The sequence below is a fragment of the Centruroides sculpturatus genome, unplaced genomic scaffold (genome assembly GCF_000671375.1).
Source record: "Centruroides sculpturatus isolate CEXI.00-Female unplaced genomic scaffold, Cexi_2.0 scaffold80, whole genome shotgun sequence".
NCBI classification, from domain to species: domain Eukaryota; kingdom Metazoa; phylum Arthropoda; class Arachnida; order Scorpiones; family Buthidae; genus Centruroides; species Centruroides sculpturatus.
In genome coordinates, this window is record NW_019384552.1 from 621,748 (window position 1) to 640,120 (window position 18,373).

At 26.4% G+C, this 18,373-nt stretch overlaps 1 protein-coding gene across 6 annotated transcripts in view; it reads right to left on the bottom strand.

The window, feature by feature from the left end:
- The window catches only part of LOC111623701 (serine/arginine-rich splicing factor 6-like), a 76,729-nt gene that overhangs the window by 17,929 nt on the left and 40,427 nt on the right, over positions 1-18,373 (bottom strand). For all 6 annotated transcript variants that reach the window (XM_023366375.1, XM_023366372.1, XM_023366377.1 and 3 more), the window contains 3 exons: positions 16,413-16,543; positions 4,765-4,920; positions 4,207-4,378 (listed from right to left, as the gene is read on the bottom strand). In XM_023366375.1, the coding sequence (XP_023222143.1) occupies positions 4,207-4,378; positions 4,765-4,920; positions 16,413-16,543 (459 nt within the window). The remainder of the gene's footprint in view (positions 1-4,206; positions 4,379-4,764; positions 4,921-16,412; positions 16,544-18,373) is intronic.

The following is an 18,373-nucleotide window of genomic DNA, read 5'->3' on the forward strand; positions in this document are numbered from 1 at the left end:
TTACTTATCAGTGACAATGCATTGGTGTAAATATTAAATTATTAAATATAAATTAAAATTTTGCAAGTATTCTCAGTCATCATAACTGAGAATACATAAGTATGAAATAAAATAACCATGTCAATTTGAAACTACACAAAATTTTTGCATATATATTATAAATACTGGCTTTATTGATTAATATATTTGAGATAAAGTATATCTTTAAGTCTTTTTTATTATATTAGTTTTTATACTCTGTAACAGAGTTGCATCTATTTAAAGTTGATTTAAATATTCAAAATGTAATATGAACCATGATTTTATAAAGTAAAACTACTTTCCCAAATTTTATTCATCTGAAGAAATGGTACAAGCTAGCCAAATTAGAAATAATAATTCTGTAAATGATACGGAAATAACATATATTATTATTTTTTCAGATGTTCTTATAAATTTTTATATATTTAAATTTACTTTTTATTTTTCTAATGTGAATCTTGAATTGAATGTCGGCTTTCTGACATTTTTGACTGAAAAATACTTTCTTAAAAACGCCCAAAAATTATTTTAATAAACTAAAAAGTATTAATATTACATAAACTTTTCAAAGCTTCAAAAGCATTTAATGTCAAATTAAGTTCTTCACTTAATTAAAAGTGCTTTTATTTGCTTTTAAGAACTTTTATATCATCAAACAATAATAAAAGCTAAATTAAATACAATTAAATTCAAACCCAGTTTTATAATTAAAATCTTATTTAATCATTCTCTTATCAATTTTAATTTCATTTTTCTTCTAGATATATTTTGCATCTCTTTGATATTAATAAAGATGACAGATAAAAAATCAAATGCACTTAATATTAACTAAATAAACTTTTGTAAAATTTATCAAAAATAATTTTATAAACTTGTTTAATTAGATTATCCACATATTTTAATTAATTTATAATTAAAAAAATTATATTTTGTGAAAATTTAAATTTACTTTTAAAAACAAGATTTAAAGCTGCATTTAATAATTAGGGCCTCATTTATAGTATGAACATTAATCAAAAGCTGAAGTGTCGAATAAATATCTCTGTACACTATAAAGTATTTTTAAAAGACCACATATGAAATGCACTGATTTCAAATATTTATGACTAATATCTTTAAGACATTTCGCAATATTTCAATAAAAATGTATCATTTTAAAAATTAAACACTATAATAAATAATACACCTTTAATTTTCCAGTATTCATTCTATATTTTAAATCAGTATTTTCAATCCTTATAAAGGATTATTCTCAGGTTTAGCACAGTATAAATTGTACAAATGTAACATATTTCTTCTTTCAACCTAAGTTAACAAGTTTACCTGAGTATAAATTTGTGTTTGTATAATTTATATTTGCTTTAAAGGATTGAAACTATTAGTTTAAAATATAGAATGAATACTGAAAAATTAAAGGTGTAAATATTCCAGTTTCATTACATTAATATAAACTAAAATCTTTTTTCAGTCCTGTGAGCACTAGAAAGGATTATTTTAACACAGAAATAGTCTTTTATTTAAACAATTATAATTCATAACAACAGTAAGAAAATGATTCTATTTTAATGAAATTAACAGATTTTTACAAAGTTTTAATTGCAATGTTTATTAAATATTACTGTTTTTCTTCATTTGCCAAATACACAACAAAGAATCTAAAAATTATTAACACAAATCCCTAGTACATAGCAAATGTAATCTAGACTTCAAGAATAGTAAATAATAGCAAAGTACATCAATAAGCCAAACATATCACAATTCAAAAATCTTATGTACAAGCATCTATAAAAAAATTTATACTGGTAATATTCTCGATCAGTAAAACTAAAATGTTCAGCAAAATTTGTGTACTGGAAAAAATGACAAGAATAAATTCAAAACCTTAAGTTTACTTTTGAATCATTTTGCATAATTTTTTCCCAGTTAAGTCATATTCAACAATTCAACTATTTTGTATTTTCACAAATATTTTTGCATTCACTGGTATGATTTAAAGCTTCTCCGTAAATTTTATTCAAAGAATTTTCCATTTACAATACATCACGTTTAATTAAATACTTAAAATAATATAATTTTGTTTGTATTCACTGAGAAATATTTCCATCTTTTTTTTTTAATTTTATATTAATGATTTATACAAATAGTTAATTCACACAAACAGTTCATAAATTGTTTTTCTAAATACTTCAAATCCATAACAAAATCAAAGGAAGTTTTACAAAATATGACTATTTTTGAATACAGTGATACCCCAAACTTACGCGATAGGTGGGACCGAGTGATAACCGCTTAAGTTGAATTCGCGTAAGTCGGGGTATAATTTCGCATTTAAATACATACAAATAATTTTAAATTGGGGCTGGAGACTAAAGAAAACAATAATTTAGAAAAAAATGTTTAATAAAATCTTAGATAATATATACTTATAACAAATTATATTATTATACAATTTTTCACATTTACTTGATTACATTGNATGATGAGTTTGCTTAAATTTCCTTTCTTCTGAGATCGCAGCAATGCGCGACGGGTAAGCTAGTATATTTAATAAAAAATGAGGACTTAAAACTTCACAAGAGTTGTGTACACAATTATCAGAAATATCATAAAATATATTTATGTGAAGTGAATGACTTCAATATCTATCTATAAAGAATTTACTACTACTTGACATTTATAAATATAATACATATTGATATATCATAACTAAGTTGCCAGTGTATACATTAGCTTGTTTGGATTTAAATCATGTTTCATTCTCAAACTCAATGAGCAACTTTAACATTCTATGCAATAGCTTTTTTTTTATTTCATGAAATTTTATTTTTAGAATTATTAGACTATTAGATCTATATTTATACAGGATGAGGCAAAAGTTCCTTGCACCCTTTTTAAAACAACCACTTCACACCTAAACGATAATTCCAGCAAATGAACAACAAGTTGTTCATTTGCTGGAATTATTGTTTAGGTGTGAAATGGTTGTTTTAGTATATATTTCCAGCTTGTGTGCCAGTTTTTTTGTCTGCACCCTTTTTGTTCTGCAAGTACTGAAGATACATAAATTTTGTCAATGTAATTACACAGGAAGTCATACATTAGAAACTGAATGGTATTTTCTTCACCTTTAAAATAATCTTCAAAGTCATTTATGTTGTAACTTTTTAATGAGTAGAGATAATGAAAGTTTGAACAACAAAGAGCATCATTTTATTAGTCTAAAACCACTTTCTGCATTCAAATAAATATATTTAGACTGCATAATTTAGAACTTTAAATTTATGAGGAGTAAAAGGGTTTATTACATAACAGTGTAAATGATTTTTAAGGTGAAGAAAAGTCCAATCCAATTGACTATGTACAGCCTCCTATATAATTATATAAACAAAATTAATATATCTTCAGTACTTTAGTAACATAAAGAGTGCAAGTAACTTTACATTCACCCTGTACATATAAGGACATAGATTAAAAGTGTGTATATACACACTTTTAATTCATGTCCTCTTGAAACAATTGGAATACATAGAATAATATCTCCAGATTTTATTTGTGCTACAAAATGGCTGATTAATAGCCATATTATATCCCAAATAAAGCAATATATTATTTGTTTAGTAATGTATGTCATGCTTGGTTTTGTAATTATAGAGGTAATACAATAATAATAGTAGTTTAATATACTGAAAATAATTACTAATAAACTTCATTTTCTAAACTGCAAAAATAAAATTTACCTAATAATTTTTGTTTTGTATAATTACATCATTGCTTTCTGTGTNTTAAGTCTTTTTTATTATATTAGTTTTTATACTCTGTAACAGAGTTGCATCTATTTAAAGTTGATTTAAATATTCAAAATGTAATATGAACCATGATTTTATAAAGTAAAACTACTTTCCCAAATTTTATTCATCTGAAGAAATGGTACAAGCTAGCCAAATTAGAAATAATAATTCTGTAAATGATACGGAAATAACATATATTATTATTTTTTCAGATGTTCTTATAAATTTTTATATATTTAATTACATGCAATTTACATTTAATATTCGCATTTAATATAGTTTTCTAAATTTTAAATTTTTTACATAGACCAAAAAAGTTAATAATATAAATAACTGAACAAGAATTAGGGCAAGTTTTTGATAATATTGATTTTGTTAAAAGTAATGATATAATTACCCTTTCTTCAGGACTTTGACTTTCTTGACGAGATGGCGATTCATCTTTATGATCAGCAGATCGGCTACGACTTCTGCTGGGACTTTTACTTCTACTATCTTCTCGGCTTCTTTCACGACTTTTACTACGATTTTTAATGCTCTTTTTCTTTTCTTTCTCTCTGCTTATTGAACTAAAATATTCAGTAATTTATGTTATTACAGGAATTTCTTATATAATAAAACAGTATAAAAGCATCATGTTTGTATATGTAAATTTAGGTGTTTCATACAGATGTTACAAGATGCTGCTAGACTTTATATATAAAAACATAAACACACAAAGTTTCATTCAAATACAAAAAGTTGATTTTCTTTTCAGTATGTGTTGATATCAATATAATAAGCTTAGCAATATCTAAGAGTAATATTTAAAACACAAACAACTTATGTTACATAAAGATGTAAAAGTTTTGGATTTTGCTTGTAGATATAATCAATTTCAATATGCAAATCAAAATTTTTTAACTTTATATTTATTTAGAATTTTATTATCAAAAATTCATGAAGGGAAACTAACCGAGATCGAGAACGAGACATCGATTTGGATCTGGATCTACTTTTAGTCGGACTTCTTCGTCTATGTCTACGCTCTCGGCTACTTCTGCGATGTTCACGACTACGGCTTCTGCGACTACGATCTCTGCTTCTAGAGCGACTGCGGCTGTAACTACGCCTGTAATAAAAAGTATATTTTATACTTACAAAATAAAATTGTCATAATCTTACCACATTTTAAACATAATTCTTTAAGAGTGAGTTGCACAAGTTTTATCTCAAGGTTAAATGCACTTTAATCTACAGAATTACCCTTAATGTGTTGCATGAGTGTAAATATTTGAGATAAACTGCTGAAGTTAATTGGGTGGTAAAATTAATTCTGTAGACTAGCAAAGAAACAAGATGGCCAACCATCTCCAATTTCAATGTAGATAATCTTTATTCAGAATATTTATAGAATGATTATTTTAATATTGGCACAATAGTTCTAAGGAAGACCAGATCTTATTAACCTAACATTGTAACAGATTATAAATTTTGAGAATTGATTTCAACGTAAAAAGCTATAGTTTTATGTTAATTGTCATAGTAAAAAAAATCTTACTTTTATAATATTAAAATATTAATTATTTTAATATAAAGTACTTATCTTCTCGTGTTGAAACCATGCCTTTTTTAAGCTATGTTTTGAGTTATCATAAAATGGATGTGGAAAAATCAAGTGTCTAGTGTCAACACTTATGGTATCACAAAACATGAAGTACTTATATTAAAATGTTGTATGTAGAATCCACAAAATCTCCTAATATACAGTATATTTTCATGTACAGTACATGTGGAGTATACATGAAAATGTACTGTATATAACACCTTCACTTACTCATTTTTCACTCCTTTGTCTTCTTTACCATTCCTCTCAATAACATGACTTCACAATAAGAATTTTCTGGCTAACTAGCTGATAACTATCTGACGAGTCAAAGAAACTTGTGCAATGAGCATAGCTTATTCTTCAGGTTAGTGACAAGATCAAATTTTTAAAATCATAGGTTACATTTTTTCAAATTACAAATTTTGTAGTTTATATGGTAATTTATGAAACTGACCCTAAAAGTCATTCAGTTTTCATACATCTGAATACATCTATTCAAATAAATCTATTCAATTTCTATTTAACACAGATAACAGTGACAGATCATAACTTTGTTGAAGGGTATAGATGTAATATTATGTTGATGTGACAGCAAGCCTCATCATTTAATTATTGCTATAATGGTAACAAAAAAAGCAATTCTTTATATTTCGGTGTAAAAAAATATATTTACAAAGCAAAAATAAACTTTTTAAACATCCCACAAATTTCACTTCAAATAAGAAAACTGATGTTTTCACCAATTAAAAAATTAATGAAAAAATGATTTTAATCAATAAACAGTCCTCATGTTCTACAAATTTTAAATGAAAGACAGTTAGCAATACACAATAAATGTAATGAGTTCTAGCCTGTTCCAGTAACAATTTTTTATTCATCAAACATTTTCAGCTTTCAGAGTATCATATTTACAACACTTTACATTGAAAAGTGTTCTAAATATAATACTAAGAAAGCCAAAAATGTTAGATAAATAAAAAATTGTTTTTTTGGAACAGACTAGAACTCTAGATTTATACTCTACTCCAGTTTAAGAAGCTGGATTAATACACAAAAAAAATATTTTCAAGATAATTTATACTCTGTTGCAATCTGATGATAAGGAATTAAATAATTTTTTTATTTTATAAATTTATAACACAGTAAACTTTACTTGTTGTAAACACAAATAATACTATCAGTTAATATTAACAAAATTAGCATGTACCAAAATATACAAGTTATACTACATTACAAAAACTGCTCATTGTAATCAGACCTTTGGTTGTTGTTATTACTTTCTTTGGGTAAATAGGACTTTTTACACTTTCTTTTCATGTTAGCATGAAAGACACGATTGCATTGATAACATTCAATCATTATCAGTTATTATTATTCATCTTAATCAATATCTAAACGTGTCCAGACATATCTCAGGTTGCAGCCTACTGACCTTGTCCAGTTGACCCAAGATATCTTGTTTCAGCATAAAAATGCTTTGAAACTAGATGTCGCTAGTCGTTATAATTTTTATATTATTGGGTTGTTCGGAAAGTAATTTCATTTTTTTTTTACCACTATATGGATTAGTCATATTTTTCCCGCCATTTTCGTTCTAAACCATATTATCATTATATATTTTAACAGCTAGCATTTTAAGACTTATTTGTAAAAAATTTTGTTTGATTTTGTGCAATTGTTTATTTTTTGTGTCCCATCAAATATGGAAGATCAAAAACAGCATTTTTAGCATATTTTGCTCTTTTATTACTGAAAATGTAAGAATGCTGTTCAAGCGAGAAAAAAATTGTGTGACATGTATGGAGAAGATATATTGACAGAATGACAGTGCCAAAACTGGTTTATGAAATTTTATATTGAATATTGAAATTCTGGCAATATTGAAATTCTGGCAATTTCAATATTGAAGATGCACCACGTTCTGGATGGCCAGTTGAAGCCATTGAAAACAAAATAAAAAGGTACTGATTGAAGCAAACTGCCAAATAACAACACATAAAATTACTAAGAGATTAAATTTATCAAATTGAACTGTTTATGATTACTTGAAACAAATTGGTTTCATTTCAAAGCTTAATATATGGGTTCCACATGTTCTTAGAGAGATGCTCACTTTGGTGGGATTTTAAGGAAATTTTTTTTGGAGCTTTTACCAGACAATTTAACAACTGATTCGAAAGTGTACTGCCATCGAGTAAACAAATTGAGTAATATCATCAGACAGAAAAGGTGGCCAGAACTAATCAACAAAACAGGTGTCAAATTTCACACAAGTTTGGTAACTCATCAGAAACTGTTATAACTTAGATGGGACATGCTATCATACCAACCATATTCACCAGATCCAGCACACTCAGATTATTACTTGTTCTGGTCTATACAAATATTTTTCAACTGTAAGACATTTACTTGAAATGACAATGTCAAAAATCACTTGGATCAGTTTTTTGTAAGCAACGATCAAAACTTTTATGAATGTGAAATCATGCTACTACCAGAAACAATGACAACAGATATTTGACCAANTTAGATAATATATACTTATAACAAATTATATTATTATACAATTTTTCACATTTACTTGTTAACATTGTTTCCATCTCAACAATAATACTGTGAAGTTTACAAATGATGCTTGAATTTAAAAATTGAGCATCTTTCACAGCTTCGAGAATTTTTTCTTTACCTTTTATAATTGTTCTGACTGTCGATTTCGGTAGATCAAACTTCTTTGCCAATTTTTCATTTTTGTATCAAAGTCTTTAATAATGGGTACGTTCGTAAAGTCAAACGAGTTAAATGCGTTAGTAACGAATCGTTCGAAAAGTCTAATGAAATAGGAATAACGATGACGTCATTCTCATTTAACTCGTTTGACTTTACAAAAATACCCAATGTTAACTTTACATTCCAAAGATAAAGTTTTTCTTTTCTTGTTTGATGCAGAAGAATTAGTTCTACTTCGTTTGGATGACATAGTAGAGTCTCTCAAGTCTCCGTAGATATAACAAACACAGAAATAAATAACACAAAATAAATTGTAGCTATGTGTCGATTCCGCGCGACACGTCCGAACACGTAAGCTGAACAATAGTGTGGGGGGAGTGAGTAATCAAGGGTTGTGTGGCGCTCAAACAAAAGATGAATCGACAAGATTTGAAAATTGTGTAACTCCGGGTTCGCATAAGTTGGGGTAGCATAAGTCGAGGTATTACTGTATTTAATTTCTGTTTTCATTCATAAGCTTTTCAAGATGGTTGTTTTGTTCATAAATTTTACAATTGTTTAATTTACGATCCCTAACATTTTCCATTAAGATTGAAAAAGTTTAAAAATATAATACTACTAATTTTGACATGTAAGTCAATTGTTTAAGCCTGAAAAATGTCCAATACAAAGTTGACTTATATAGTAAGTATAAAATGCAAATCTCTGCTAATGAAATGATAAATAAGAAGACAGCGCTGCTTAGTAATTTTAGCTGGTTGCTACATATTTTTCCAACTAAACTCTTTATTCACAAACTGATTTAACATACTAACAAACTGATAATAAAGTAATAATGACCAGTATAAACAGATATTACACTAATTAGTGCACATGCTGTTTCCATTAGCTGATGCATTAACTGGCTATTGGAAATAACAATTGGAAAGAAACAGGAACCAATCAGACAGAATGTTTACAAAATATTTCATCTGTGCAATTTTATGTTTAATGGGTATCATGCTTTGTAAACTGTTAATGTATTATTGGTACTGTTAATTTAGGCTTTGTTTAATGTTTTTATCAGGTTCTGTGGAGTTGGAGTCACGGAGTTTTGGTGTTTTAGCCGGAGTCGGATTGGTAAGGAAAAGTCGAAGTTGGAGTCGGTAGATTTTTACGCGACTCCACAGCCCTGGTTTTTATTGGTAAATCAAATATAAAACAGAAATCTTGCCAAAGTAAAATTTTTAACAGTTGTTTGGTGTCCTGTATAGATCTTGTTGCCCAAATACCTTTTAACATGAACTATATAATATAGGTACCATATACTGAAAAATATTATGATCAATGTCTGGACAATAGTAGTTGTGACCTCATTATAAACATAGGCTATCATAAAAACTATATTTCAGTTCTAGCCTATTGATCAATCACATATTTGGGCAACAATATAAAAGTATACGTTTAAAATCTGAAATCTGAGCTAAAACTTTTCAACAAACTTATATATAATTTACAGTAATGTTTTATTTAAAATTAGCCATTACCTATATTGGTTTTCTTAGGAATTCATAGACTTGTAATGAGAAAATAATTATTTAAAAACTTTTTATATAAAAATATAAAACTATCAGAATTCATTCATCAGAAACATTTCTATTGGATTTTGAAAAGTTTACTGCTTTACACTTAAAAATAGTAAAACAAATTCAAATTAACTCTCTTGCTTCCTTAATTTAATAACAATTATACAAATTACAACAAAATTATAAAACTAATACTCGAGATATATTTAAATGTTTCATTAATTACAACAGCCATTTTCACATATTCAAATTACCATATTTCCTCGATTAAATCCCAGGGTTTCATTTTAAAACGTATACCTGGGTTTTATCATCTTTCAACAGGATTTCAGTGGGTAAAAAATACCTTAAATTTTTTTGACATTTTCCAAACTATCAAAACCATGTATTTATGGGATACAGCCTCATTTGAAATAATTACTGCTTTCATAGTTAATCCAATTCATCTGGTCTGGTTCTTACGTTGTCATTCGTGTCTGCTTCAACATTGTCGTAGGAATTAATACCTTGTCTACATCTTTCGGTTTAAACTTATCTTCTCTTGAAAAGAGCTGGTGGGTTTGAACCAGTTTCCTAATTAGCCTTTGGCCAATAAACTCTCAACTTAAAACTTGATTGCAACTTTCCCATGCTCAGTATTTAACAATATTTACAATTTTATTTTTTTAAAATACTTCCATGAACATTGAAATAGAACTACACAAACACCAAAGAAACCTGTGAAAAAAACCAAAATTTTATCATACTAATATTTTTCACTACAATGAACATTGTCCAGTATTATCAAATACAGACCAAGCAAAACATTTCTTAAATGGATCAAATAAAACAATATTCAAAACTGAGAACAGACATGTGCAATGATACAATAGTTCTCAATGTTATGAAAATGAATAAAGACATCAGTATGATAAAATTTTGGTTCTTTTCATTAGTTTCTTTGTGTCAAATACACTAGTTTGCATAGTGATTAATACTTGAAATATAAAGTGCTGTTTGACTCCAACCAATATGAATAGAAAGAATTTTAGTTAAACTCCTTAACTGTCACTCTAAACTGCATTAACCTATACCTATACAGTTCAGTACCTTTTCAACCCAGGATTTATTTTTAACATCATCTTTTTATTCCCAGGGTTTAATTGAGAAAATATGGTATTATTCATATTCTCCTGGTTGCATTTTATTTATAATATAAAGCAAATAGAATTTATGATTTATATAAATCTTTGAAATTTATCTTTTGAAAGCCTAAAATGAAACATTTCATACAAATATAATTAATTCTTTTTAAAATGAATTCAGTAATGTTAACTTTATTACATGTATATAAACAAAATATAACAATATATATTTTAAACTTTGTCATGAAGCTGTTAAGAGGGGGGAATAGCAATATAACAGTTTTTTTTCAACTTTTCATTTTTGAAGTGTGATTTCAATATGATGTATATTTTTATAGTTGTTTACAGCATTCATTTTTCTTATTATTCTTTTCAATTGTATTTCTATCTTAAAAATAAAACTTATGTATATTTTCCATAAAATAATAATTTTTAACCTGCTATGATCTGAAAGGAAATGTAATATGATTAATATTTATAATTTTGGTTTTTCATGATCATATTTGCAAGTTAACATAATTATATCAATTTTAACTATGTATGCTTATTATATCTTAAACTTTATTCAGGAAATAATCTAATAAAAATACCAATAAACATCATTCTTTTAGCATGTATGTTATATAACATTATATATAACAAACTACAACTAACATCAACTTTTAACTCTAATATTAAAATAAATCTAATGATATTTCCAGAGACTACAAGTAAAGTAACATGTCATTTATTAATGATTAAACCAATTGTTGTCATTTTTTCCCCTTATTAAACTCAAATATTTTGTTTAATAAGTTGTCCTTATTACAGATGAAACAACAAAAACAGTATCCAGTTGTTTTAACCTGTTTTATAGAATGAAAAGAAACACTCAAAGAATAATTTATAAAATGTCTTCATAAATTTTTAGAATGTCTACAAAGAATTTAGGAAAAATTCACCAAACAGCTAATCATTAATAAATGAAATCCTGATGTACACAAAAATTCTTACACAATGATTTTTTGTTCATAGAAAATAAGTTTTAACAATAATTAAATGAACAAATATTGATTAATTATATGTCTTAAACATTTATTTTTATATTTTATATATTTGTCAGATAAACACTTTCTTAAATTTTTATATTTATTGTATAAAATTCTATTATTACACTTCAATTGTTTCATATATTAGTGTTGCATGTAAATAAACTATTTTGTAATATTAAAACAAATTTCATTCATTTATATTTAAGCAAAAAATTTTTTGCACAAATACTGTAAAGTAAAATTTCCATTCTCCTGGTGTACACTATACTAAAATATAGCATTGTAATATTACAATGCTATATTTTATGGCAAAAATGTATTTTCTAATGTAGCCCAGAATGTTTTGCACATTTAATTTAAAAATTTGATAAAATATATGTTTTTTTTTTTTTTTAAATACAGTGGAACCCCATTTACCTGGCTCAAAAGGATCCTGGCCTGATCCAGATGACCAAAAATCCATCATCATCATAAATAACACAGTATATGTACATTATAATTTATATTTCTAATTTCTTCTCCAATGTAACAACCACTTCTTTCTTTTAGACATCATTTTCATAAGTGTTTACTTTACTTCTTGAAAGACTGAAGGTGACTGAAATTCAGAGAAATAATAATAGCTGTGTGGTGTTCAGTGACTATCATCTCGCAAATGATAAACTTATTAACAGGTTGACATTTTTATTCAACAGGTAAGTAGTAGTTTTTTACAATTGATAGTCTTGAAATGTTAGAAAAGATTCAATAAGATATTAAGTAAACTGAAAGAACACTCCCACAGAATGCATAACAATGACCATCATATTCTGATTACTAAAAAGCAAATGTATTCTCACAAACTGTAATGATGTTACACTCAGGAAAGAAACTTATGAGTTCTTTGGCTTTTTCACATTTACAGATTTTCCAGAAAACCTATAAATGCAACTACATTTTTTTTCTATTGTATTTTGTTTTACAATCCAGATAAACTGGAAATCTGGATTAACAGGATCCTGAAATTGGCATTCCACTGTATATACAAACTATTTTTTAAGGATTTATAAAAAAACAATCTTAAAGAATTTATGTCTTATTATTACTGCAACTATACTAATGACAAGGTTAGAATAGTGTATTTGTGATTACAACTAAAACGAAATGTAATTCTCTATCAATAGAATGGTTAAAATTGATTTTAATCTATATAATATAAATTAATTTAAAATTAAAACTTTCATGTTATTAAACCATTAAATTATAAAAATTATAAATAGACAGCAATGAAAATAGAATTGTATATTTTGTACAAGCAATCCAAATATTCCAAAGTACATTTTTTTTTTTATATATACACACACATTTATTTTTGGAATGCTTGTGATTTATACATTAAACTATTGTCAAGGTTCTGAAATATAAAATTTTCATATTTTTGTATGTTGTAAATGATTAATAAATAAGATCTTTACATCTGTTTGTAAAGTAAAATGGAATTTTGTATATATTATACATATAATACATCACACAAAATTCTATTTACATTTCTGATTTAATGGCATTTATAAATTAAGAATAAATGCATAAATTGCGTAATTACATCACATTAATAATAAAATAAAAGGATAAACCCAATATTTTAGCCCAATAATGTGCCACAAGATCAAATTTATAACAGAATAAGTTTGAAAATTTATTGTATGAGATACTAGCTGAAATACTAGCATATGTAGATGATCTAAAATTACTATTTAAAGTTATCAAATAAACAGTAAGCAATAGATTTTCTAACCTTGCTCCAAGATCTAGCAATGACGTGCAATGAATATTTCGAGACGGAATCATCTGACACACGAGAAGACTGCAATTTCGTATACTGTAGTGCAAAACACCACAATGTTAAAGTCATGTTAATTTTTGTAGTTTATGGTAAATTAATGAAAAATTATGACAACTTCAGATAAATTATAACAAATCAGAACAGAAGTTTTACAACCACAAATAAACATGAAAATATCAATTTTATATTTATATCCTTTCAGATTTCCAATCTTAAAATTGTTTAAAGATTGGAAACCAGAGAAATTCCCGATCACACGTCATTTTAGTAATTTAGATTGTGATGTAAATATATTAATTTAAATATATACAATTATATTTAATTAATTAAAAAAACAAAAGAAAGCTTTTAATAAAAGAAAAATTTTAATTTTGTTTTTAAATTATATATCATTCATTCTTTATAATTACAGTAAAGTATGATATATAATCAACTTATGACTATTTGTATATTAAAAATTCTTCATAAATTTAAAGCAAATCAATTTAAAAAATATTTCCCAAATAATAAATTACATTCTCTCTCAAATAAATTATTAGATTTCATTAAGTACTGTACATTACCTATTAATTGACTAACATTTAGAGATTTATAATTAATTTATTTTTCTATATTGTATTACTCATTCTATTTAATAAATACATCACTGATTGAAGTGTTCTATATAAAATGTTGATATGAACTTTATCAAAAACTTAAATTTCAAATGTGAAAATTATAATCAAAACATGTTATATAATTTCATGTGACAAGAAATGTGAGAGAAAAAAATTAATAACTTTTTAGCATGTTAAGTGCCAAATGACCATCTGTGGACATTTTCATTGTTGGCTTTAGTGCCACATGCCTACCAGTGGGCATGATTTATATCTATTTTACTTATCAGTGACAATGCATTGGTCATATGGCATTTATCACTTTTATTGGATTGACCATTGAAAATAATACATTTGTTCAAACAAAATATATATCTTAAATGAAAAGGGTTTGATATAATAAAACATGCAAAGTTAATGCAAACTATTTTATTTTGTGTTGTATTTGAAAATGAGTCAAATTGGATTATTATATTTTTCACATATGTTTACTTTTATGTTTTCTGGTATAAGTAGCACCATACTGCCAACTGAATGTTTTATAATTAACATCACATCTCTTTATAATCAGCCCTTCAGCTTCCTTCATTAGTAAATTTACTTTCATCTAGAAAATGCTTTCATTCAGAGTTTATTCTTCCAAAATGTCTATATCCAATGATAGACACGGGGTCAAATGTCTATATCCAATGATAGACACAAAGTAAGCAAAACTTGTCTATTGGATCTTGTGCCCACCTGTGGGCATTTCCAAAAATACACTTCATCTACAAAACTAAATGAAAAACATTAAAATAATGAGAGAAAAATATATTAGTCACAAAGGAAAAGTAAAAAGTTTGGTCTCAGGTTCCTATAAATGTTTTATTGAGTGATGCTCAACCTGTTAATTGTAACTTTAAATTAAAAAAAATATTGGAAAGATTCTGCCAATCACAAATGTAAATAAAGAAATATTTAAAAAATAAGAAAACAATGAAGTAATCTGTGCACATACTAATAGCAAAGCAAGTTTTTATTTAATTTCAGAAATCTTTTTTTTTCTTTTGTTTATTCTATTCTGTTTATTTTAAACTAAAACATAATTAGAACAACATGCAATAATATTTACAAAAATATCTCATCACTTAATTTACACAAATATATTGATTCAAATGATTTCACCATTTAAAACAATACAGGCACAAATATTCAGTCTGATTTCATTACTTTATCATCACTGTATGTAAATGAATCAAAATTTAATATTAATAAACAAGTAATTACTATTACTTTAACTTTGAAGTCTTCAGAAGTCCTACTGTATTAACCACTCATTTTCTAATCAGACATTATATACATTCTCAATAATATTTCATCATATAAAAAAAATCATGTAGTGTAAATATATATACTTTTATCTCAAAGACTACTTTTAGATCTCCTTCCATTCAAAAGTAAACAGCCATAGTCAAATATTTATTTCAACAAAACATTTTTTTTTTGATATTTCCAATTTATCACTACTTCAAACTATATGCAAACTTTATAGGTAATAGAATTTTAGTAATTCAAACAAAAGCTTCACTCATGTATTAATCAATACTAAAAGCTTCAATATATGAAACTTAGCATACATCGATAAAACAAATAATATAAATGAAAATAAAATTTGTATTTATATATCATAGTAAAATATTACAAATCAAAAAACTTTTATTCTGATAATGTAATATTAACTTTATACAACNGCTTAACATCAACAAAAATTTAATATTGCATCACATGCAACAAAGTAACATTTCAACATCAGATAGGTTAAAGTAATCATTCTAATCATTTGCTTACAGTACAGTAGTTTAAATTGCTGGCATTATGCTAGCTAAAGTTGATAGCAGGAAACATCAATAGATGATTAATGATTATAATTAATAGTCTTTCAGTTATGAATTTTGAAATTGTTTTAACATGGCTTTTTAATGTTAAAATCAGTAAACTAAAATTTCTTCTAACTGTAATCTTATTTCCTTAATGTTGTCAACTTTTGAAAGTCCCAAAATGATTACAATATGTAGAGTCTACTATATAACAATATAACTTTAAAAAATTTATTATTAAGACATAATTTTACAAAAATTAATGCCATTCAAAGTTGCATGCACAAAACATACCTGCGGTGTGATCTGGATCGGGATCGAGATCTAGATCGATATCTTCTAACGTAATATCGATCGCGCTCTAATTCAGGACAATCTCTTGCCCAATGTCCTTGACGATGACATCGATAACATTCTGCATGAAGCTGAAAGATTTTAAATATTTAAAATTATTCAAATTATCAATTTTTTTATTAGTTTAAAAAGTAAGTAAGAATTATTAACTGAAAATTATATATTTTTATTTATGCAATAATATACAAATTTATGNAAAACTTTTTTCATCAATAAATTGCAACAATTTTCTCACTTTAGTGCAGATATTGTAGTTTTCACTTTGTTTACAAAATATACAATGATTGTGACTACTGTATGGGTCAAAAAGCTGTATCACAACAGAATGAAATAATAAATTTAAAAATATGAGAGTTACACAATTTTCCTAAAAATTTATGATTTACATATCATTTTATATTTAACATACAATAATAATAAACTGGTAATTACATATTACAATAAACAAAGCAGCATAGTTAAGTTTATAAGTTATAGACTACTTAGAATCAAAATTAAACTAAACTATTTTTATTAAATTGCATAAAAGTAAAAATTTTTCAAACAACAACTTTAAAAAATAACACGATCCACTTTCCAAACATTCTCCCTCCAAATTTTTGTTTAAATATTAAACTTAATCCTTTCCTTACCATAGCAGCAATTAGTAGGTGTCAACAGAAGGACTTTCCCATCTAGTGGTATTTATTTTTACAAAAATTTCTAGTGCACATTCTCCACACACTTGTCTCCATTCAGAAAAGACAGAAATTGGTGACAAATTATTTGAACAATTTAAATCTTAGACTTTTGGTCTCTGATAAAGACAAGAGGTTTGTGCTGTGCAAAAATGAAGGCTTTTTATGCGGGGCTAATGACTTCCTACTACAATCAAGATCAGTTTTAGTAACAGAAGATCCAATTCCAGCAGTTTTGAAAAGTGTGAAAAGTTATCACTATGCTTGGAATAGCATCAGCATTATCTGGACCCCTGGATCCATCAGACAACATAGCATGTCCCAGATTGTTTTTTGAAGTAAAAACACAAATCTGCCTGGCCCCTTTGTTCTTTAGTGACAAGCATTCCCATACAACCTCTTTTTTAGAAAAAGCTCTTGCTAAGAAAATTACTGTGATTGTTCCTAGTGTCAATCTTGTTGTTTCTACCACTCTTGAAGCAAAATCTCTCATAACTGATACTATTGGAGCTACACCTCCAAATTTGTACCTTTTTTTTCAAAATAGACATCATCTCATTATACCCATTTGTTCCCCATTTTGAAGCAACCATGCTTGCCAACAATCTTTTGGTTGGGAATGGGTGTTCCATACCATAAATACTGAGCTGGGGGAAGCTCTTATTGGTTACTGAAAATAACTACAGTAGAGCGTCGATTTTCCGAATCAATTCGGGACTGGGGTTGTTCGTATAACTGATATTTCGGATAACCGATTTATATACGAAAAAATAGTTTAACGTATCCAATGCTAAAATTTTTATCCATAGCGTGTTGCTTCGCGTTGAATTTTCATCGATGTTAAGCCTAACAAAGACTATTGTATCGTTAAAAATTAATTTTTTATTTTGTACAAACAAAATAAATATATTGAAAAATATAGAAACAATTAAAAATTATACTTCATATGTTAATTTAGTATCAAAAACGTAAAATATTTGGGTAGCCAAAGACATAGCCAAAGATTGAAGCGCCACAGCACTGGCGAAAATTTAAATTTGCAGAGTGGAATTCTTTCGGATGATTGACTTTCGGAAAATCGACGCTCTACTGTATTTCCATTTTAATAGTAATTTTATTTACAGAAACTGGGAGTATCTATGGGCTTGCCTCTCTTGGCTATTTTAGCTGAGTTAGTTATGAGAGCTGTAGAATTCAAAGTTTTTTGATCCCTGCTTTGTATGT